The sequence below is a fragment of the Podarcis tiliguerta genome (genome assembly GCF_965153285.1).
Source record: "Podarcis tiliguerta genome assembly, chromosome: 12".
In the NCBI taxonomy this organism is placed as follows: Eukaryota; Metazoa; Chordata; class Lepidosauria; order Squamata; family Lacertidae; genus Podarcis; species Podarcis tiliguerta.
This window is the reverse complement of record NC_139545.1, coordinates 48,906,634-48,930,682: the sequence shown is the minus strand read 5'-3', so window position 1 is coordinate 48,930,682 and position 24,049 is coordinate 48,906,634. Positions and strand designations below refer to the sequence as shown.

At 43.9% G+C, this 24,049-nt stretch overlaps 1 protein-coding gene across 2 annotated transcripts; it reads right to left on the bottom strand.

The window, feature by feature from the left end:
* Positions 1-14,859: 14,859 nt before the first annotated feature.
* Positions 14,860-24,042, bottom strand: XRCC2 (X-ray repair cross complementing 2). Of its 2 annotated transcripts, none has more exons than XM_083406763.1 (3): positions 23,890-24,042; positions 16,165-16,246; positions 14,860-15,713 (listed from the first exon to the last, which is right to left on the bottom strand). In XM_083406763.1, the coding sequence occupies exons 1-3, from the start codon at positions 23,926-23,928 to the stop codon at positions 15,004-15,006; spliced, it is 831 nt and encodes a 276-aa protein (XP_083262889.1). In that variant the 5' UTR covers positions 23,929-24,042; the 3' UTR covers positions 14,860-15,003. The 2 variants fall into 2 exon arrangements, with proteins under 2 accessions (XP_083262889.1, XP_083262890.1); XM_083406764.1 differs by lacking the exon at positions 23,890-24,042 and adding an exon at positions 17,082-17,167.
* Between the last annotated feature and the right edge of the window lie 7 nt (positions 24,043-24,049).

Here is a 24,049-nt window from a genome sequence, read left to right as displayed (position 1 = left end):
AATGGGTGTATGCATAAAGGGAATAACTGTTCGGCCTGAGCAAGGCATGCCTAATTCCCTTCCATAACACGGATTTGTATAAGTCCTCCAAAAATGTCCTGGCAAGGGTCAATGTTACCCTCTGGCTCTATGAGGACAGGGCTCAAGAGAGAATTCTGGGCTTGCTCTTGCTTGTTGAACTTTGCATGGAAACTTGTTTGAAATCGCTTGCTTGGTTGATTTAATAACATTTATATACCACTTAGTTGTAAATAAAACCTCCAACTGGTCTTATTAATGTCAGCAGAGATGTTTTCAGTCTTATCACTTGTCCAGCTGTAACGGAAGTGGTGGAACCTTTAAATGAATGAATGATAGATAGATAGATAGATAGATAGATATCAAAACTAAGAGTTGTATCCAGTGCTACTTCTGCCCTGTGTCTATGACAGAGTCTACAGTTGTGAAACTTGTAAATAAATATCTCTGAAACATGCTCTGTTGGAATTGTTAGGCTGGGCTTCTGAGCCCATAAAGCTGCTATCTGTGGCTGTGATAAATTACAGGGACTGTTTCCTTGCTCTCTGGTGCAGCAGCAGAGAGAATTCTCTACCTTTATGCTGATAGTTACGATGATGCGATGCAGCTTTCGCAGAATCATCCATATCCCGGCTCTTCATGGGCCGCGCTGGGACTTGTTTTCACCACGAAAAATGTCTGAGTGCCCATGTTTTCAATTGCTTCGCCTCCTCAAGAAGGGGGAAGAATCAGAATTCAATTGCATGAGAGGCTCCTTACAAAGATTAACCAAGGAGGTTTAGGAGGATATTCACTGGTGGTCTCAGTGCAGTGTTCACAATTCCTGAAAGAAATTCATTAAGCTAGGAAAAAGCTGGCACCAGACCAGCCTTCCTGTAATGTCCTCCATAATATGCTACAAGGGACACATTTACAGTCACTCCTGGTCGTCTTTATGGGACTGGTGCAAGATGAAGGGCCAGTTCACAGCCGTAAGACGTGTAATGAAAAGAAGCTGGGAGCTTGCCACAGCCCAAATCATTTTTCAGGCATCTCAAGCACAACACAGCCTTTTGAGCATTGGGTTTTCCCAAGGATGTGCAAATAGACTCATAGCTGTAATCTCTTGAATCGCTGAGATATAATGACCATTTTTGTTCCGGAATCTTCATATTTCTTGCTAATCCCCTTACGCACAGCAAGGAAACATTCAGATACTACACTTTTCACTGTGGCACAGTCACTCCAAAAGGATTAAATACTTCATCTGTCTTTATCATATCCGACTTAACTTCCCTTTACAAGCTTTTGTACAAAGTTTAGTAAAAGGAAGTGTGTGTGTGTGTGTGTGTGTGTGTGTGTGTGTGTAGCCTTGAACTGAAGAAACCCTGGCCAGCTCTAAACAGAGACAGCCAGACCTACCAAGCCACCTATTTAGGAAGTACCTGCCAATTACAATTTGCATCCGTGAGTTAGATGATAAACTAGGCCCATTGGGTAGGTGGATCATCTGCACCCTGCTTTTTTAAGATTTGGTTTCCCCCCCAAAAAACACCCAAAGCTTGGGGTTTCCAAATGTTCAAAGGCAAGAACCTGGCAGATAGTGGCTGTGATCTGGAGTTGTGTGCTGGGTGGGTCTGATAAGAGTTCATAACTTGAACTAGGTTAAGGCTGAAAGCAGAACTCAATGCTTTAAGGAGGTAGTTTTCTGGAAGAATAAGGCAAGGTGGGAGTGGAGAATGGTGAGGGAAGCCCAGGGAAGCCAGCACACCCAGACTTGCTGCTTGCAGACCATCCATTAAACATTATTTATTAGTTATTTATTTCAAATGATTTATACACGGCTTGTTTAAAAAAAAAAAACATTCGAAGGGGTTTACAACCAGATAAAACAATAAAATAAAATATGTATTCACACAATCCTTAATCAAGCAGTGCCCAGAGGTGGATAACTTGTGGTCCCTCAGGTGAGATGCTGGACTACTATGAATTCTTAAGACTAGGCCAGGCACACTCTTGATTTTGAATATGCTGTATGTGCATATTGCCTGCATATTACAGGTGATGGTGGTGGCTTTTGTCACATTGGAAACATTCTCTCTCTCCCCCTACCTAAAAATAAATGCCCCAGCATTTATTAAGGAGTTTCTTACCAGTGATGAGGTTATGAAACAATGATTTGTTTTTCACCCAGACAGTTGCATAGTTATGAAGAAAATCCCTTTTCCATCTCTACAAATTATTTTGTTACTTTCCTGGCTTGGGTATTTTACCTGTATGCTAATGATGACTGGGATATGGGTAATAAGGTGGAGAGGCCGTCATCTTTCTAGCAAGCAAGTTAATTCAATTTAGGCTTGGCTGATTTTGCAGCCTCTGGCAATTTGACTTTAGCCATCTCGGTGTTGTTTTGACAACCTGACAGCAGTGCTTCGGTGTACAGAGACACAGCAAAACCAAGAATCACTGTGCATGGCATTTGTTTGGAGGGTGCTGCTGAAAATGTGGTACATTTAGAAAAGTATATGCTGTTTGGATTTCCATTCTTAAATCCACTGTGTGAGATCAGGGGAGGGAGAGGCGCAGAAAATAGGAAAGTTCCTATTGGTGGTGATGTCAGAGAATTCCAACAAAAATGGAAACAGAAGCAGCAAACATCTCTACCTTCTGCCCCATTTGTATGCAGAGGAAGGTGATGGAGGGCTGGTGAAGGACCCTGTGTGAGAGGCAGGGAAGGGAAGATCTCCCAGTTAGGAAGGCTGAGAGAAGAAAGGGAAGCTCCCAGGTGAGAGCTGGAAGGGTCTACCTCTTTCTGTGTGAGACAAGGGTTAAGATCTACCTTTGAGAGAGGACCTTGCATTTTTCTTCCTTTTCCTAGCCAGTGTGGTGTAGTGGTTAAGAGCGGTAGACTCATAATCTGGTGAACCGGGTTCGATTCCCCGCTCCTCCACATGCAGCTGCTCCACATGACCTTGGGCGAGTCACACTTCTCTGAAATCTCTCAGCCCCACTCACCTCACAGAGTGTTTGTTGTGGGGGAAGAAGGGAAAGGAGAATGTTAGCCGCTTTGAGACTCCTGTGGGTAGTGATAAAGCGGGATATCAAATCCAAACTCTTCTTCTTCTTCCTTTTTCTGTTTTCATTTAGATTAGCTTGGTTTTTAAAATTATATTACCTTATGTAAAACCTCAATAAAATCTTATTTTTTTAAAAATTAAATGGTGTTTTCTTTGCATTGAAATGAATAGTGTACAACTACTGTAATTACATCATTAATTAGGTGACATTCATAACTTATGTACATTATATTAATTACATTGAATAACAGACAGTGAGATTAATAATGTAGTACTTGATGGAAACCGAATTGCAGCGGAATAGAAACAGTGCCGATTGTGATTAAGTCAGGATGGAATGGAAATCACTGCCTTCTTACATCTCTACCATTGGGGAAGTTGTATAATCTCATTAGTAATTCTTATACATAATATGCCAAGGCAATTGCCGAAATCTTAGGCAGGGACAGGAAACCAAGTCAGACTATTGGTCATCTAGGTCAGGCACCCCCAAACTCGGCCCTCCAGATGTTTTGGGACTACAACTCCCATCACCCCTAGCTAACAGGACCAGTGGTCAGGGATGATGGGAATTGTAGTCCCAAAACATCTGGAGGGCCGAGATTGGGGATGCCTGATCTAGGCTAATGCTGTCTACACTGACGGGCAGAAAATGTAGTATTCTCTGGTGTCAATGCTTATCCACAAAGAGATTGCAGAAATAATGCAGAATTTGGTGGAAGTGGAGGCACCATCACCAAAAACATGCTAACTTAAACTGAAGTTAATATATGTATATAAAATCATGTGTGTCACCAGGCAATAAGCTAACTAGATAAACTCATCAGAAATCTTGTGGCACCTTAAAGAATCATTATGGCATAAGCTTTGGTTGGAGTCTACTTCATCAGATACGTGAAATGTTAAGTTATGGTTTGGGTACAAAACTGTGACATGCAGTCACATATTCCATTTTCCTACAGTTTTCTGGTTCTCTTTTATAACAATTTATCGGGGGTGAAAAAGGAGCAAACAAATATCTGAACTATAGCAGCCCCTAATGGCCTCTAAAACTATTTCATCCTTGCAGAAAAGTATGTGGCTGCATCTCAAGAGACAGAGGCCAGCCACCTGTTCAACTGGGCCTTGTCCAAAGGCTGAGATAATCTGGATTTAGATGAATTGCATTTATCACAGGCAGACAAATCCTTGGAATGGCTGGCCAGGTAGATCCTATTCCAGGAACATTTGTAGCAAAACTGATGGACTTGGAAATAACTTCAATAGGAGAAGCCAACGAGGTGTAATGGGAATTTGTTGCTCTTCTAGTGAATTCTGGTTGTTACAGGAGTATTCATTAGTTTATACTGGTGAGGTTCAGTTAGAAGAACAGGACACTAACTTGGTATATTTTATTTTCATGGGTCTCAAAGGACCCTTTCGCAGATGATTAGGTTTGTAGAGCAAGAAATGTGCAGCTGTTACTCATTTGTTGCAAGGAATCTTTTCTTAAAGTAGTGCTTCTTCTGCTGGGCCGACGTTGCGTTTCGCCAGCAGCCTGCAAAATACTACCCTAGGCAACTGTTTCTCCAAAATCAGCACGTTGGTTTCAGAAAGTGTGGTGTGGATGGCAGTTGTGCATGTGGTACAGTGGTCAGAGTGCTGGACTACAATCTGGGAGTAAAGGTAAAGGTAAAGGTACCCCTGCCCGTACGGGCCAGTCTTGACAGACTCTAGGGTTGTGCGCCCATCTCACTCAAGAGGCCGGGGGCCAGCGCTGTCCGGAGACACTTCCGGGTCACGTGGCCAGCGTGACATCGCTGTTCTGGCGAGCCAGAGCCGCACACGGAAACGCTGTTTACCTTCCCGCTAGTAAGCGGTCCCTATTTATCTACTTGCACCCGAGAGTGCTTTCGAACTGCTAGGTTGGCAGGCGCTGGGACCTTTCAATCGGCAAGCCCTAGGCGCTGAGGCTTTTACCCACAGCGCCACCCACGTCCCTTATACAATCTGGGAGAACAGGGTTCAAATCCCCACTCAGCCAGGAAGCTCACTAGCTGACCTGGAGCCAGTCACTGCCTTTCAGCCAAATCTACCTCACAGGGTTGCTGTGTGAATTAAATGAAAAGTGAGAGAACCATTTATGTTGCCTTGAGCTCTTTGGGGTAATAAAGGTAAAGGTAAAGGGACCCCTGACCATTATGTCCAGTCATGGCCGACTCTGGGGTTGCGGCGCTCATCCCGCTTTATTGGGCGAGGGACCCAGTGTACAGCTTCTGGGTCATGTGGCCAGCATGACTAAGCCGCTTCTGGCGGACCAGAGCAGCGCACGGAAACGCCGTTTACCTTCCCGCCGGAGCGGTACCTATTTATCTACTTGCACTTTGATGTGCTTTCAAACTGCTAGGTTGGCAGGAGCAGGTACCGAGCAATGGGAGCTCACCCCATCGTGGGGATTCGAACCGCCGACCTTCTGATCGGCAAGCCCTAGGCTCTGTGGTTTAATCCACAGCGCCACCCACGTCCTTTGGGGTAATAGGTGAGGTATAAATGCAATAATAGCCCAACCAACCAACCAAAGCATAAGAAGTGTATGCTTGATCAGGCTATGGCCCAGAACCGTATTCTCACAGTGACGTGCAAGCAGGACCCAAGCACAAGAACACTCTGCGCCAATGTGGCTTCCAGGAACTGGTACTCAGAAGCATTACTTCCTCTGACCACGGAAGCACAGCATACCCATCATGGCTAGTAGTCATAGAGAGGAGATAGGATAGCCACCTTCAAATATCTCAAGGGCTGTCACATGGAAGATGGAGCAAGCTTGTTTTCTCCTACCCTGTAGGGTAAGACTCGAACCAATGGCTTCAAGTTACAAGAAAGGAGATTCCTACAGTGTAACCTTGGGGGGGGGGGTTGTGGACTCTTCTTCCCTTGGAGGTTTTTTAAGCAGGGGTTGGATGGCCACCTGTCATGGATGTTTTAGCTGAGATTCCTACATTGCAGGGAGTTGGACTACATGAGCCCTGGGTCCCTTCCACAGTTCTATGATTCTATGATTCATTGATAGCCTTATCCTCCATGAATTTGTTCTCCTCCATGAATTTGTTCTTCTCTTAAAGCCATTCAAGTTGGTAGACATCACTGCCTGCTTTGGGAGCGAGTTCTATGTTTTAACTATGCACTGTGTGAAGAGGTACAGTGGAACCTCTACTTACAACCATAATCTGTTCCGGAGGTCCGGTCATAACTAGAAATGTACATAAGTAGAGGTGCACTTTTCCATAGAAAGTAATGGAAAAGTGAATTGATCCGTTCTAGATGATGAAAAACCCTCCCTAAAATAGCAATTTAACATAGATTTTACTGTCTAACGAGACCATAGATCCATAAAATGAAGGCAATAATCAATGTACTGTACTATAAAATAAATAAGACAGTATTGCAGATGAAAAAAATTGACATTAATTTTTTTTTGTTATGTGCACTGATGATACAGTAGTCATTGTATGGAGGGGGGGAGGGGCTTTATCCATTTATGCAGTCAAACAACCAGTAGCTGAACTGGGTGCCACACAGTCACAAGAACAAGTGCTCAGCAGCCGATGGGGTGAGCTCTGGCAAACCGGAGGCCTCTCCCTGGTGGCAGAGGCTGCCACTGGCCGGGCAAGCTCCAGGCTGCTGGCAAGGCCTCTGTGTGTAGAGGAAAGTTCATAAATCGAAGCACCTACTGAAGGTCGTAACTAGAATGGTATGTAAGTAGAGCCATATGTAAGTCGAGGTTCCACTGTACTTACTTTTTTCTGTTCTGAATCTGCCAACATTCAGATTCATGGGATGTCTGCAAGTTCTAGTGTTATGAGAGAGATCCCCCCCCCAATCCACTTTGGGCCATATCCAGAGGTGCTAAGTTCTGGACGACAGTTCGGGGGCTCATTGTGTGATGTCACATGTGTGATGTTAGGAGGTTTGGAGAGCTCTCTGCCACCACAGGGTGGCCCGTCGGAGCCCTCCGTCGCCTTGTCTCTGCATATGTTGGGGCTGGGGAGCCCCATAGCATTGACGCCTATGGCCATATCCAATTTTGTAAAAACTTTTATCATGATGCCTCTTGCAATCCATTAAACTAAAAAGTCCAAAATGCCGCAATAGTTCCTCATAGGAGAGCCCCACCGTCACCTTGATATTTGGGTTACCCTTTTCTGAACCTTTTTCTAACGCCACAATATCCTTTTGAGGGTGAGGCAACCAGAACTGTGTCGGCGTCCGCTTCCTGGCTAGTGCAGATCACATGGCTTATAACGAGTCACATACTTTCCTATTTAGAGCCCATAAAACAAGCTGGCATAATTTGGAGCCATCTGCACAAGCCCACTAGACGTTGCTTTCAGCCCAGCTGTTCCTTAACAAATCTCCAGCTTTTGATGTCTGAGGCACACTGGTGGCCTATGCTCAGCTCCCCGGGTCACAAATTGTTCATAAAGTGACATTTCAAAATGTTTAACTTTTAACATTATTTTTATGGTGATTCATTCTTTAACAGTAGAATGCCTTCCTGTTGTACCACTTAGATGCTGCATCATTCATGCTGCTCTCGTTTAAAAAGTAATAATGTGGATGAACATTAGTAAGGTTATCCTCTCCTCCTTCCACTGCAATGCTCTGCTTGTTTGTAGAACTAATTTAGTTTGTTCTGCCTCTCCTGATTTTAAAAAATAAAAAATTGAAAGATGTATGCCCTTTCTGCCCAACAAAGGAAATGAGTCTCATATAATGGATTGTGGCAATGGTTCCCAATTAGCTAAGTATGGTGGACTCCGTTTTTCAAAAGCCAAGCCATGGACACCCTACTTTTGAAAAAAAAAAATTGTATTTCTATGGTGTTTTTGTTATGTGAATGCTGCCACAGACCCCCTGGGTGGGTTACGTGGACCACCTGGGGTCCACAAACCAACGACTGAGAAGCAATGGATTATGGCTATATGCGTTACCTTCAGCAAGGCAACATCTCATCCATTACTTGCAGACTGAATATTGCCTTTGCATCTAGGGCATACCGCTCAACTGCCCTAATTTAAGTGGGACATCCTGGAATGACAGAAGCCACCCTGGCTTCTGTTTGGATCCTGGAATGTCCTGCATTTTGGACTGGTGCTCTGACTCACACCAGAGCAGCTGACTAAAAGGGGCTCATTTTTAAGCTGGGTGCTCTTCTGGGAGTCAGTTGGCTTGTGCTGGAGTGGCTGACCAAAAACGAGCATCCCAGTTTGGATCCCCCGAACGTTGGAGGGTCTGCTGGGGGCTGCAGGATTGTAACTTGAAGGATAATGAAATGCAGTCAGGGCAGGACACCCTTTGACAGCAAGCCTGAATAGGCCAAAAGCTGGAGGAATGATTCACATATACATCATTCAATGGCTCTAAACTGAGCACAGTGGTACCTCGGGTTACATATGCTTCAGGTTACATACGCTTCAGGTTACAGACTCCGCTAACCCAGAAATAGTACCTCAGGTTAAGAACTTTGCTTCAGGATGAGAACAGAAATCGTGCTCCAGTGGTGTGGCGGCAGCGGGAGGCCCCATTAGCTAAAGTGGTGCTTCAGGTTAAGAATAGTTTCAGGTTAGGAACGGACCTCCGGAACGAATTAAGTACTTAACCCAAGGTACCACTGTATGTGAACTTCTTCTCTTGAAAAGTGTGGTATTTTTAAAATTATAATATTATAATATAATAAAATTATAATATGAAATATCTGTTGCCCAAGATAGCAGAACCTGCACATACTGGGGCCTACTACATGGAGGCTGGCTACAGTTCCTAGAGACATTGGTCATATTTAGACTCATAGAACTGAAGAGCTGGAAGGGACCCCAGGCTCATCTAGCTCAGCCCCTTGCAATGCAAGAATCGCAGCGAAATATGAATGCACAAAACTGGTTTTTCAGAATTTTCAATATCAACCAAATTTTCCATGTCTTTTCATCGTCCATCTAGTTCTACTTATGACCTGATACTGGCTCTTCAGGGTCTTGGCCAATGGCATTCTCCCCCTGGACAATCCTTTTAAAGTTTAAGTATTAACTTTGGGGTCTTCTGCATGCATAGCAAGGGCTCTAGCCCTGAGCTATGGTCCCACTGAATATGCACAACCAGCAACTTCATCCGACCCTCACACACCGGGAATCAGGGCATGGAAAGCACTTCCTCTTCCATTTGCGAAGCAACCCACTGCCGCCCACACCCCGGTCCACAGGCTGCTTTGCTGACAACAGGTCCCATTGCTGTGCATGGCGGGCAGTGTGTGAACTGGCAAAAGAACTCGATAGCCCGCTTTGCTTGCTCCATCGCTCCTTATCAGCGAACCCAAGAGGCCTTTTCTTCTCAATGGTGCTCGTGGTTTTGGCAAAAGGCATTTTCACACAGGGAGTCATCATTTCCTCCCAAGCTGTTTTCATTGCCACTTCATCTCTTTCCTAGCTCAATGGCTGTTTTCTGCACAGAGGCTATTTTGTTTTCCTGGACCAAGGCCATTCAACCGAGTGGGAAGCGCCAAGAGAGGAAGAGATAGAGTGCTAGCACTGTTCCCACATATCTCCAAGGCTGATCTTGACGCAGCTGTGACTGCGAAGGACACCTCTGGAAATAAAGGGCAGCTTATTACCCATCTTCTCCAGCTCCTGCAAGGAACTAAATATCCTGAAGTCAGGAGCAGCTTCTACACAATGGCCCTTTATAGCTCTCTGTAGGCCTTCTTTGCTGCCTCCAGCTGCCTCTACATGCTGTTTTCCCTCAGTTCTTTTCTTCAATATTTTTTCCAGTTGACTTAATTATTACAGTGCATGGACCAGGCTGAGGCGAAACACACGGAGGGTTGGAGTTGGCATCGTAGTAAGTGCTAGAAGAGGGAAGCGCCTTTGCCATGTAATGATATCATCGGGGAGCTGATTGGTCGCCTTCCCTTCGAAGGGAGGTGCTGGCCTGAGGCCTTTGGGATATGCTTCGACTTCCGCGATGCAGAACAGAGACAGGGCCTCTCTTGCCAGCCTGCTTTGCTGCCAGTGCCCTGGCAATGCCTGAGAGACGTTTAGAAAAACAGCACAGTACTTTTTTTTTTTTTGGTCCGTGCTGGGAGGGGAGGTGAAGGGGGGGAAGAGTGGGGAGGGGGCAGCGTGGAACACAAAGTCGCTACACAGCCCCAGCTTGGACCCTAAGTGGGAAAAACAAGCCGGGAAAGAAAGCACCAAACTGCACATTTTTAACTTGACAAGTTAATAAACAAGTTGGATTCTCATCCCTAGAAGTAACCGTCGGGAACCAAAGAGGGCCTCCTCGCTGGTCTCCGGGGGCAGAAGTCTGAACGCAGACCAGGCCGCAAAGGAAATTTCGCTTAGTGGTGTGCAAATAGTGACTGCGGTGCCGGTTGTTTGTGGAACCGCCACAGATGGCACTGCGATTAGCTGTCTCTTTGCCAGGCTCATTTGGCAGGGCGGGGGTGGGTGGGTAGGTGGCGTGGCATGGCAGTTACATGGCAAATGTCCCAGTTTACCTTTTTATTATTATTTTATGTCAATGTTTATAGAACACCCTTCATTGTAAATTAGGGAGGCAGTTCATAGAACCACAGAACTGTAGGGTTGGAAGGGATCATGAGGGTCATCTAGTCCAACCCCCTGCAATGCAGAACTTAGTCACAACTAAAAAATCGCTGACAGATAGCAATCAGACCTCTGTATAAAACCTCCAGTGACTGAGAGTCCATCAACTTCTGAGGTGCTCTCATTTGTACTTTTATGCTGTAAACCACCCTGTGATCTTCAGATGAAGGGCAGTATACAAAACAAGCAAGCAAACAAACAAACAAGCAAGCAAGCAAGCAAGCAAACAGTCGTCTATTCCACTTTCAAACAGATCTTTCCACCAGAAAGTTCCTCCTAATGTTTAGTTGCAATCTCCTGACTTGCAATTTGACTCCATGGTTTGGATCCTACCCCCTGAAGGCCCAGAAAACAAGCTTGCTCCATCCATCAACAACCCTTCAGGTATCTGAAGATGTTTACAATACGAAACCAATGCAAAAAAGCATGGGAGCAGGTTGGAGCTCATATTCAAAAGGCTTGCATGCATGAAAGCAGGTAACAAGAGTGGTGGAGCCAAGGAACCAGGAAAACTTGCACAGCCAGAAAGGAAAGCAATAGCAGGCAAAGGCAAAGTGAGGAACGGAGTCTGAGAGTCACACATAGATCTGTTGCACAAAGGAAAATACTGTATCTTAACAAAATAGGAAGTTTATATGGGGCAACAAAGGACAGGGATGAATCACAGCAGGGATTCAACTTGTGGCTTGCCAAGTACAGTGGTACCTCGGGTTAAGTACTTAATTTGTTCTGGAGGTCCGTTCTTAACCTGAAACGGTTCTTAACCTGAAGCACCACTTTAGCTAATGGGGCCTCCTGCTGCCACCGCAGCACAATTTCTGTTCTCATCCTGAAGCAAAGTTCTTAACCCGAGGTACTATTTCTGGGTTAGCAGAGTCTGTAACCTGAATCGTATGTAACCTGAAGCATATGTAACCTGAGGTACCACTGTATAATGAAGCCCACTAGCCTTGCATGGTGGACCTTTGTTGTTGCCTGTCTGAAACTGCAAAAGCAGTCTAGCACATGGTGAGCCACCCTAAGATACTGAAGAACTGCATGCCACAAGGTGTTGGGGCTTGACTGTGATCAGTGCAGTGCTGCCATTATGTGAGCAAAAGGTGCTTCTTTCAGACCATTTCTGTAAGACTGAGGTCCCTCTAGTCTCCCCACCATATATCTGAGCTCTCATTTGTGTTGGTGGTCTGGGCCAACCAACTCCCTCAAGCTGTTGCCAAGACACTGGCATTTGCACACAAGTATTTTACTTACTGCAAGGAGCTCTCTTCTTTCCTTCTCCATGTAGCAATAGGCAGCAGTCTTGCATATGGCATGATGGAACTGTGTTGAGACTGCCAGGCTCTTTCAAGGGGCTTGGCACTTGGACCAAGCAAAGGCTCCTTTGCTATTTCTAGAGAGCAAGGACTCACACCAGCTTTCTGCAGAACGCATTCCAAATGGGAGCAGAGGCAGCTTGAGTTAGGTGGATTTAAAATAAAATAAAATTGTTCAAAATATAAACAGATTGCACTTTTAAGCGCTCTCGAAGGAGGAAACAGAGTGCAACATATGTTCCTACCATACAAGTTATTTAGTTACCTTTTAGGGGAAAGTGGGGGGGAGGGAAGGAGGGAGAGGGGGAAAGAAAAGCTTTAATGGACTCATTATTGGCTTCCCTTGGCGGAGCTGTTAATTAATTAAATAACGACATGTGAATGGCATCTACTGGAGAGGTGCATTAGAGCTTCCAGATGAGCAATGCCGGCTCATTCGAGACCTAAAATAGTTGCAGTTCAGTCACCACTTAACTCAGAGATGAATTGGCACGGTGTTTCCACCTGGGAAAAGAGTAACGCTCCTCTAGTTTGCACCAAATATGCACTAGTATCCGCCCCCCCTCCAGGTCAAAAATGCAGTGGAGATTAACTCGTTCTTTCAGCAGCTATAAAATATTTAAGCAAACTCCCCTCAGTGGAAGAGGAAGAGAGAGAGAGACACAAAGAGACCCTTCAATATAGGCTGTGAAAATATTTTGGGGGGCTGACACAGACAGAGCAGCCTAAGCCACAAACCTGTTCAGCTGGCATACTATGAAGAATCCCTGCCATGGTAATGCCTCTTTCAGTCCAAGAGCTCCAGTATAACAGGCTTGCTAATTGCCATTTTAATGAATATAACCAAATTTTGGGTTTCTTCTTCTTCATTTAAAAAATAAATCATGTTTACAATTCCCAAACACACAGTGAAAATAATTTATAGGGTAGACAATAAAAAGATAACATTTTTTTTTTGCTAGGGCTCGGGAGCCATGTATGCCAATACTTTCCCAAGGCCAAAACCAATGATGGAAGGTGCTTGGTCCAAAAAAACAAACTAGTAAAACAGGATGATGTGGTCTTTCAGCATGGCTCTCTGGACCACTAGGAGAAAGGAAATTTAAAGGGACCAGGGATTCGTAAAAATCTGACAGACATTTTAATTTTCCGGAACTCTTTAGCAGGCAAGGGGCTCCCCATCTCTAAGAAACTGGAGACTGGCTTATAGTCTAGACCTGTCCTGGCCCTTAAATGAAACACACAGGTTTCTGGGGTAAACAGACAGCAGAAACAAGGAGAAACATGGCAGTCTTTGATTTAGCAAAGCTGGGGATTGATTTTGATGTTCTAGGGGGGAAAACTCAATCTTCTTTATCTTCCAGTATTTTCCCCCAAAGGGTCAAGCATACACATGGGTGGCTGGGCTCATCTAAGCACCTTGACCACTTCCTGTCTGTGGACTTCCTGCAGGCATCTGGGGAACAGGGTGCTGGACAGGATAGGTCTTTGGTCTGATCTAGGAGAACACTCCATATGATTAACTTTCAACTCATGAGTCAAGTAAGATCTAATCTTAAAAGAAATGAAAGAGTGCCTTTCATTCAAACTTCTGACAGACTCTTCATAAATCATCTTACAACAGGACCAAGGTAGTAATACTTTATGATCATTAATTTAAGTAGTTAATTGAGAAAATCTAGGGTTTAATAGCTCCTTAACTTTATCCCTAAGTCTGAGTATGGAATCAAGAATCATTATTAAAAGAAAATCTAGTGAATGGCTTTTCTTTTTAGTCCATAATAGAAATTTCATAGGAAAATCTATGAATTCCTGTTCAAAATCACTCCACAGCACCTTCCTGTTCAGCCAGAGTTATCAAGAGGGGACCTCAACCACTCCATCCATAATATGTAGATTACAGAACCGACCTATCAAGGGTTGCAGTATATTAACGTACACAATACACACTGAGCAGTCAAAAATATACATTTCCACCATCAATTAATGGAAAGTCATCTGAACTACTGCCCATGTTTGTTGAGAACCTTCCTCTTTTTGGAGCTATTGTATGTACTGGATTTGTAAATAATGCAGAAGACAGTTTATTTCGCAAAGGATTTGAAGCTTTCCAAAGCCAATACAATTAGCATTTGCTTTACTGATTCAATATGGTTTTCTTCTTGCCAGAGCTGCGGGTCATTTCTCATTAGATGAAACTGGTCTGCCAGAATTTTGATGAGTTGCATGCTGCATTCCAAACACAAATGTTCCACTTGGATCTTATGCAGGACAGTGACTTTATTTGTTCTACCATTGTATCCATAGTTTTTCAGTACTCTTTAGAACTGCAACTTAAGTTAGAGGCCAAAAGTAAGCAACCCAATTTAACCCCAACACTATCCCATCTGAAAGAGTAAATGTGGATGAAAACAAGTTGGTGAGTGGGGTGGGTGGGACCTTAGTGTGTATCCGTTGATGGCTGTTTTACCTCCACCATTGGCAGCAGTATGCCTCTAAACGCCAGTTGCTGAGAATCACAGGTGGCCAGAGTGCTGTTGTGCTTCTGTTGAGCTTGCCATGGGCATCTGGTTGGCTGCTGTGAGAACAGAATGCTGGACTAGATGGGCCACTGGCCTGATCCAACAAGCTTGTCTTATGTTCTTCCTATTAAATTCAAATGTGTGCAGTGCCGAGTGTCAGCTAATGCACTTATATAACAAAGAATCAAGCTCAACTGTGCAGTTTCAAAAAAGCTTCCATTTCAAAAGCAGCTAATAGACATTATGGAAAAATGATCTTTTTTGGAATGGCAGGTCTCTTTTAAAAGGCTTCAATACTGCATGACACAAAGTCTGACAATCCTGAATCTTTATTATTTACATTTTAGAAAATATTGGCATAAAAAATAAACCTTTTTTTAAAAAAGGCACAAGTTTTAAAAAAACTAACTTGACTGTAGTGTCAAATTGTAGTCTACTTTTAAAAAACAGTCCACTGTCAAAACTGGATCCCACATTCTGTAATGCTAAATGGGCGTTTTACAACACTGTTATTTCTTACATGGCAAGCGGTAATTGAAAATCCTTTTGTGGTGCCTGAATGGCACTGTTTGGAGAAAAAGATTCGATGAGTTATCAGTCGTTGCCACGACTGACAGAGGTAAGGCCGGTAGTCCATATCTGCTTCACTGTGGTGTTTTCCTGAACTTTCAGATGTGTTCAGTGATTTCTGCATGATTGTTTGACTTGTTGCAAACAAAACTAAGTGGTGCTCTCTTACAAGCTTCCCCAGGAACTGCGCACATCTCTTTAGGTTTGCTTCCTGCTGGCTAAGGTTCTCCCCTCCATTGACTCTGTCAATCCAATAAAAGGCTGATATACTGTCAATAATCAAGAGGCACAGGGAAGGGTGAGAGCAAAACATGTTTTCCAAAGAGAAAAGAGTAAGAAGCAGCTGAGGGCTGCTGCTGCAATTAACAAGGAAAAACCTCCCCAGACACTGCTTTATCATCTCTTCTGTGCCTTGGGGCAATCTGTGCTCCAGAATAGTCACTAAACGCAACAGGTCAAAATGGAAGTCTGTATCAATAAAAAGCACACCAACATCCAAGCCACCACCAGATTTTGGAAGAATGCAGCGGGCAATAAGATGATAGAGCATTTCTGTTTTTCCTGTTCCTTCTGGACCATGGAATTCAACAATATCTCCTGTTTAATAACGAAGAAGCAAATGTTTAAGCTAGGAAGGCATTTGCTGTTCAAGATACCTTTCAAATGGCTCAGCATTCAGCTGTAACACACACACCTCTACCTGAAATCATGTGCAACTTTTCAGTACAATCAAATTCCCAATCCTATGCAGGTCTATTTAGAAGGAAGCCCCACTGGATTTGATTATTTTATTGTAATACAACAAACCAATACAGCTACACCTCTGGAAAGCAAGTGAATATATTTTCTTTTCTTGATGTGTGTAACACACACTCATGCCAACCAATTTGTTCTCAGGCAGCAAGAGAGAAAAACCTTCCCTTCCAAAGCTAAGATAAAAAGAAAATGGGGAGCATAAATTTTAATTGGCTTGTTTGTTTACCATTTATCTTCCAATATGCCAGACAATTATTACTGTGAATATTTTAAAGGATGTGTATGTATTTACCATGAATAGGATATCCTTCATCAGCAAACAGACAAGGTTCAAGCGTCTTCAGAGAACTTCTGCCTTCAAGTCGTGCAAGCAGCTTTGAAACAAAGAGAAAGTCAACTTTACTGAAATTAATGAGTCAACAAGCTAAATGTATTGATTGTGAACAAAAGTGTTCAATGGCTTCCCAGCAGCTGGTTTTAACTGCACTGCTGCATGTGCAATTAAAAGTATATCTCAATTTCTAGACATGGCACCACCTATAGGATCCAAATAAAAACCTGTGGGCAGAAAAGCATGCATAAACAAAATACACTGTATCCTCAGTGAAGTCAGTTCAATAAAACTTGGTTGATTTCTATGTATTTTCACCAAAATTATTTAAAGCAACTTATAAAAGAAACTCTGTTACAATCTGAAATCCAGCAATAAAATCTTAATACTCCAAAAGCAACATTCTATTATATTGTATTAGCATATAATGGATCAATTATAAGTGGTAGAGTAAGAGAGATATTAAACCAGACATAAAACAAATACAGAATTGCAAATTCCTCCTAAATATGACCACAGTGATTTTTAAAAGTTTGCAGGCTAGTGCTGAGGTAGGACTCTTGAGTTGCAACAGTGAGTGCCATAGTGTTGAGGTCACTAAGAAAGCCCTGCTGCATTTCCCCACTGATCTTAGCTTCCTGATTAAAGATGGCTATTGCCAGGATTCTCTTGATTACAGAAGATGGAAAGCCTCGTATAGGGAGTGGGGCTGTCAAATGCAGATTGGGCCCAGCCAGGCTACATAGTTCAAAGCCAGCACCTTGAATTGAATCTGAAATTCAACAGAGCACAGACCAGCATGTACACACAGGGCCTGCTATCTGCCTGCTCATTATGCTAAAATTCAGTTATCCAAATGAAAAGAATGATGTCCAAACCTTGCTATACATGCTGCAGGTTCAGATATCCAAGTTTGTCCACTTCCTTGTTTGTGGTTTGCTGGTTAGCAGTAGTCATTTTTGGGCAGAAACCATGCATGCAAGGAGCGGGGAGAGAGCTTGGAGAAAGGGAGCAGGATAGATAGTACAAATTACTGTGTTTTTCGCTCCATAGGGCGCACCGGACCATAGGGCGCACCTAGTTTTTAGGGAGGGAAATAAAGAAAAAAAATATATTTCCCCCCTAGCCCCAAAGAGAAAGAAGCCAAGACAGACAGCTGGATCCATCCCGCTGGCTGTCTTGGCTTCCTCTTTAGCCACGCACAACCTCTCCAGCCAGGAGAGGCCGCGCGCGGCTTTGGCAGAAGCCAAGAAGCGCTCCGAAGGTTTGCAGATAGCTGCCTGAAGCCCGGGGAGCACAGCGGGAATTGGCACTGCGCTCCCCGTGCTTCAGGCTGCAGGCTGCTATCCGCAAGCCTTTGGAGCCCAGCTGCGCTCTGAAGGCTTGCGGATAGCTTCCTGAAGCCTGGAGAGCGAGATGGGTCGGTGCGCACCGACCACTTTCGCTCTCTAGGCTTCAGCGAAAGCCTGCATTCGCTCCATAGGACGCACACACATTTCCCCTTCTTTTTTGGAGGGGGAAAAGTACATCCTATAGAGCGAAAAATACAGTACATATTAGAAATACTCCCATAGGAATCCATGGAAATGTGGACTCATTATACAAATGCTTGTTTAACAAACAATTTTCAGGGAATGCATTTTGTTCAGTATGCAGCATGTATGTGCCCCCCCCCAACTCCTATCAAGAAAGTGGCTGCCACATTCTGCACCAGCTGTTAGCTTCCAGGCATTTTGACAGCAAATGTCCTGCATAAAAGGCATTATTATACACTGGACCTTCAGTGTAACGAAGGCATGAATGGTGGTTGCTAGATTCCCCCAGTCCAGCAAATGTTAGTCTACATATTAAACAAAGCTGGCAAAACAATGGTTCAATCCACTGCCACCAACACATTTTCTAAAAAGAGTATCAGGCAATGCTCCTAAGCACTGAACAGGATTCATCAAGGATGAAGATGCAGATAAATACTGGACAACTTTCTTTCCTAAACACCCAGGATCCCTAAACAATCTAATTCCATCCTGCCTAGAGTGAGTTGCTGCTTGTTTGTCCTCTTCCATCTGGACCACCTGGGGAAAAAATATATTTGAGGGTCCTCAGTGTGCCAATACCTCTGTAACTTCAGAGAGATAAACTTAACAGCAAGGTAGAGGAACTGTTAACCTGACGACTTCCATAAAACATCTTCCTCCATTACTACTCCCCGACAGAAAAGATTGTGGTCTCACCTTATCTGGTTGTTGGCTGTGCCTAAATTTGAGTGATATAGAAAGACTAAGAGAATTGTACTGTCCAGTCCTTTTCGGTCAAGGGAAATGATAATCCAACTGGGGCAACTAAAGCAGCTTTGGTTCCAAATGCAGGCTAGATCAAAACACATGCATGTAGGCAGTCAAGAAAAGGTCAAACTATCTTTCTTCTTTATTTGCCCATTTGTCTTCTGCTGAAGCTTTCTAGATACAAACAGGCCATTTATTTTGGTCTGCAAGCGTCATGACATTTACCAAGAAATTCATGGACAGCACAGCCAGGGAGCCTAATGCAATATGGATTTTTGTGTTAGATGGACAAGTCTCTCAATTTAATGGTGTGTTTTGTATCAATACCACAAATGTCCTGGGGTACGAGGAGAAAGACACACACAAAACATAGTCACCATGACTAGGCACTATATACAGGGTAATATTCTGCCCTAATAGTCTTGCATCCAAGGTGATTTCACTCTTTAATGTGCATTAATTTTGATAGTCAATCTGCAATTTTATCATATAAGTTCTGCTCCTCATGCCATCTTCTGCACAAGGTAGGTATTGAAGACCTTTAAAGCAGTAATATTGCAAATAATTAAGACATATTCCAGTGTATCTCCCACACACAGAGAGAATCTAGGATTGATAAAACGAATATAGAATGCTTAACTAAAGTTAAAATGCACAAGCAAATATACTTCATATGAGACACAAAGATAAGTGTGGAAGTGGAAACATCACAGTTACACAAGAACCGCAAAAACTACATTTTGATTTTGGAGGATATTGTGTAGGGGCCAGTGTCTGAATATGACAAACCTCCTGATAAATGCATTCAACCCAAGCTGTATCTGTTTGTGTCTTAGCCAGCACAAAGGTAGAGAATGACATTTTATTTAGTGTATTAGGTTTTTTTTAATTCAAGACTTCATTTTTTTAATATATCAAAATGCCTTTGAGGTGGGGCTGGATTAATTTCCCCTAAATTGTGACTGATACTTTGCTAGTTTTATGATGAGTTAGTACTTTTAATTACAATTATGATTTTAACAGGAATTAATTTTTTTTTAAAAAAAAAGCAGACTGAAGGGAAAGGAGAATGTTAGCCGCTTTGAGACTCCTGAAGGGGAGTGAAAGGTGGGATATCAAATCCAAACTCTTCTTCTTCATATGGTCTGTGTAAGAGACTAGAGCAACTCATTCTTCTTTTTATCTGTAAACTATACATTTGGAGATGTACAGTATGTGTGAGGGGGTCCTCACAGTGTCTAAGAGATTTAAGGGACAAAGGTTACAGTCACTTCATTATTATTCATTATTTTTTATTTCATTTATACAAAGATCCCAGGACAGTATACTGCACAACATGAAAACATAATACAGAGCATAATAATTAAATAATCATGATAGCAGTCCCCTCCATAATATTTAAGAAGCTATAGATTATTTAATGGCCAAAGGCCTGGGTAAGGAGGAATGTTTTTGCCTGGTGCCTAAAGGCATCTAATGATGGCACCATGCGAGCCTCTCTGGGGAGAGCAGTCCACAGATGGGAAGTCACCATAGAAAAGGCCCATTCTCATGTTGTCACCCTTTGAAGCTTTCAGGGGGAGGGCACAGAGAAGGGCCTTGGATGACAAGCACTGGGTCTGACTTGGTTCATATGGGGACAGGCAGTCCTTAAGGTCCTCAGGTCCTAAGCACTTTGAATTGAGCCTGAAAACTAACTGGCAGCCAGTGCAGTTGGCCCAGGACTGGGGTTATATGCTCAAACCATCTTGTTCTGGTGAGCAACCTGGCCATCAAATTTTGCACCAGCTGAAGTTTCTGAAAGGTCTTCAGAGGCAGCCCCGTGTATAATGTATTGCAGTAATCCAACCTAGAGGTTACCAGAGCATGGGCCACAAAGGTTAGGCTATCCCTGACCAGATAGGGGTGTAGCTAGGCCACCAGCTGAAACTGATAGAAGGCCATCTGTGCCACCAAGGTCACAAGCAACAGTAATGGATCCAGGAGTACCTATAAACTACATACCTATATGGAAACCATTACATCTGAGTTCACAGCCAATACATTCTGCACAGAATATCTGAAGGAGGGGCTTTAGTTAGTGACAGCGCAGACACTTGGCATGTAGAAGGTCCCTGGTTCAGTCCCTGGAATCTCCAATGAAAAGGATCTGGAAGCAGGTAATGTGAAGGAGGCCCTGGGGAGCCACCACCAGTCAGAGTAGATAATACTTAACTTGTCTGATCTAGTGCAAGACAGCTTCCTATGCAACTCCATGGCTGCTGTTCTACCTCCTTCCCCTTTGCTAGCCACTCTCAAGAAGTATCCTACTCACTGTTTGTTACAGGCTAAATACGATTATATTATAATAAAGGTTCACATATTTTTCTCATATAACAGCAGGTGCTTTCTGGAGAACAGCACATGCAAATTATTATGATAATTTAAGTACTAATGCACCTGTGCTTCTGATGTATGTTTACTTTCTAGGTTTTAAAGCAAAACAACTGCAGCCATTTAGCATCATGCTGTGTACGATGGGCAACATCCCAGGGGAGTCAGGTAACGGTTTTACAGAAAGAAAAAGCCAACAAAAGCCAGCCTCTGTGCTAACCGTCTTAAGCCAAACTGTTAGGATATTAAATATTAATCCCTACAATGGACTATTAAATACTGTATTTTTTATCCATTCCAAAGAGAGTTTGAAATTTTTACGAACCTAACAAATTCCACTGCAAGAACACCCCCAGCTTTTATTTAATCCCATTGTTGCTGAAAGGACTTCACAGCATTCCTTCTCCCCTCCATCATTATATTTTCACAACAGCCCTGTGAGGTGGCCTAGGCTAAGATAGCAACCGGACCAAAGTAAGGCTTTTGTAGTCCAACACGCCTAACCCCTACAGCACACTAGAGACATGGACAAATGGTCAAAATGGAACTCGGATGTAACGGAAATGAAGTACTCTTCTTAATAATCATTTGATGGTTATATAAACTTTTGGAAAACGGAGACTGCCAATTTCTGTACCCCCAGGAGCCACTCTGTACTGAAGACAGCAGTTCCCAAGGCTCATAGTGGGGTTGGTTTTACTGTATTCTGAAGCTGGCATCTATCAGTAAGACTTGGCTCCATCTTGGGCTGAGTGATGTCCAGCTGTTCAGCTCCATTTCCTTGCCTCAGAGGTCCTTGCTGGGAACTGTTGTCTGGGAACTGCCAATGGCCAAAGGAGTACTTGGCTTCATCGTGGACAGTGAAGTCAAGCGGCTCAACCCACTCGCCTTAGAATTCCTCAGTGGGAAGTCCAAGAATGAGGGCAAAAAAAGTCTGAAAAAACCTGGCGCCATGTTATTTCTTATTATATGTGCTAATCTTTTTGGATGCAGTTGTACTGTACAAACTTTTTCTCCGCCACTCTGAGAACCATTTGGGGCTTTCAAGTAGGATATGGAATACCCTAAATAAATTAGTAACAGTGTCACATTTATGGAGCAAATGCACTTCAGACATATAATAAATCTACAAACAATAGAATTGTAGAGTTCTATATGTAAAAAAGAAGAGGAGTCAAATCTCTTTATCATTTGTAAACACAGGGAACTGCCTCACACTAGATCAGACTACGGGTCTGTCTAGCTCTGTACTGCCTACGATGACTGGCAGCAGCTATCCAGGACTGCAGACAGTCCTGCCTGGAGATGCCAAGGATTGAATCTGCATACACCGAGAGCCTTCTGGCGGTTCCCTCACTGCGAGAAGCCAAGTTACAGGGAACCAGGCAGAGGGCCTTCTCGGTAGTGGCGCCCTCCCTGTGGAACGCCCTCCTACCAGATGTCAAAGAGAACAACAACTACCAGACTTTTAGAAGACATCTGAAGGCAGCCCTGTTTAGGGAAGCTTTTAATGTTTGATGTATCACAGTATTTTAATATTCTTTTGGAAGCCGCCAGAGTAGCTGGGGAAACCCAGCCAGATGGGCGGGGTATAAATAATAAATTATTATTATTATTATTATTACAAAGCAAATGTTCTACCACTGAGTCATGGCTCCTCCCCAAGTTTTGGTACAGCCACCAGGGACCAGAGCTCACAACTGCCATCCTGAAACCAGGGTGTGTGTCAAGTTAGGTTTGCATAGTGCTGTCACTGACTCAACAGCATCTTGTAAACCTGGCCCTGCCATCTTCCTCCCCACCCCTTGGAAGCGATTGTAGAAGTTAAATGACTGGCAGAAATTTGCCCATTACAGCATTGACAGGGCAAATGCTTCACATTTTCCATATTCACCTGTCATTACGATATTTTCCCCTGACTACTTAATTAGGCTGGTGGAGTTTTTCCTGGCCTCAAAATCTGTTTGTCATGTTGCTATGACATAAGACACAAAGAGAGGAAAACATGGATATACTATATCCAGGACCTTATTTTATGGAACCACTTCCCAGAGAAGTCTACCGGGCCGGCTTGCTGCTGATTGTGAGGTTGGTTGGAGACAGTCTGTAGGAGATTCTGGCTGTGTTTGGATGGCTGTCAATCACCTTAATAAGCCAAGATATGAACTCCAGGGCCTGCAAGGCATGTGTTCTGCTCCTCCCTGCTGCAAGCTGCAGACAGGGAAACAGGTCTTCAGTTAACTATGGTTTCCCATTACTCCTGGTTAACGACGTCCAAGCAAGGAACACTAAACTAGGGCTTTTATATCCAGGGTTGTTTGGAAGCCGTTAACCAGTGCTTTCCTTTTGAGACATAATGGCAAACAACACTTAACTGAAGTCTTGCTTCCTGGCTCACGCAGGCGAGGAGAAAAGCGTGGCCAAGAGAAACAGGCCCACATCTCAGTTTATGAAGCAGAGGCATGGCAAGCCAAAGGCAGCTGCTAGGTGAACACGTACGAACTTTTGTTTGTTGCTTTATCCTCAGTTTATTTAAAGTATTTTTATACCACCCTTTGGTTTTAGAAAGGAAAGCGTCATTGAAATGCAGGTGGAAAAACAAGTAAGAAACAAAAACCGTGTGAGGGGCTCATATAAGCCGCTGTGTGAGAGGTGAAAGATGGGTTAGGAAATTCCCAAGTGTCAAGGCCTATTCCAGCTGCACACCTCCACAAGGTAACCCACCATCAACCATCCTGTGGAGAAGGTTCCTGAAGGTTTTAAAAATGTATCGTTGGCAGCTTTTTTCTGTTTTCTTTGTATTTTTCACCTTCAGAGACTGTGTTCCACTGTGTGTGTGTGTGTGTGTGTGTGTGTGGCTGGAGCCCAGCCTGAGGACTTCCCGACAGCGTCCATAGCTGACCCCTGCTGGAAACAGGATGCTGGGGTTCTGTCAGTCTTCCCCACCCGCTAGAGGCATGGGAGAGACCCTCCCCCCGCTCCCCTTAGCGCGAGGGGAGGGGGCGTGCGCGTGCGTCATTCTCTGCCTCACCTGGGCGCCCGACTCCGCCTTCCCGAGCCCGTCAGTCATCGCTCGCGGAGGGAAACCCGCAGCAACGGCAGCTCATAACCGTAAAAGGAGGGAGGCGCCAACGGCCTCGCATTCCGGCGCGCAGGCGTCGCCGGAACTGCCGCGCACGCGCTCTTCTCGG

Excerpts from the sequence above, each read along its gene's own strand:
- XRCC2 (XM_083406763.1), bottom strand. The coding sequence starts at position 23,928 with ATGACTGACGGGCTCGGGAAGGCGGAGTCGGGCGCCCAG. Across the intron at positions 16,247-23,889 it reads AGGCGGAGTCGGGCGCCCAG|CTGCTTGCACGACTTGAAGG; the intron begins GTGAGGCAGAGA and ends TTTGTTTCAAAG. Across the intron at positions 15,714-16,164 it reads TGAAGGATATCCTATTCATG|GAGATATTGTTGAATTCCAT; the intron begins GTAAATACATAC and ends GTTATTAAACAG.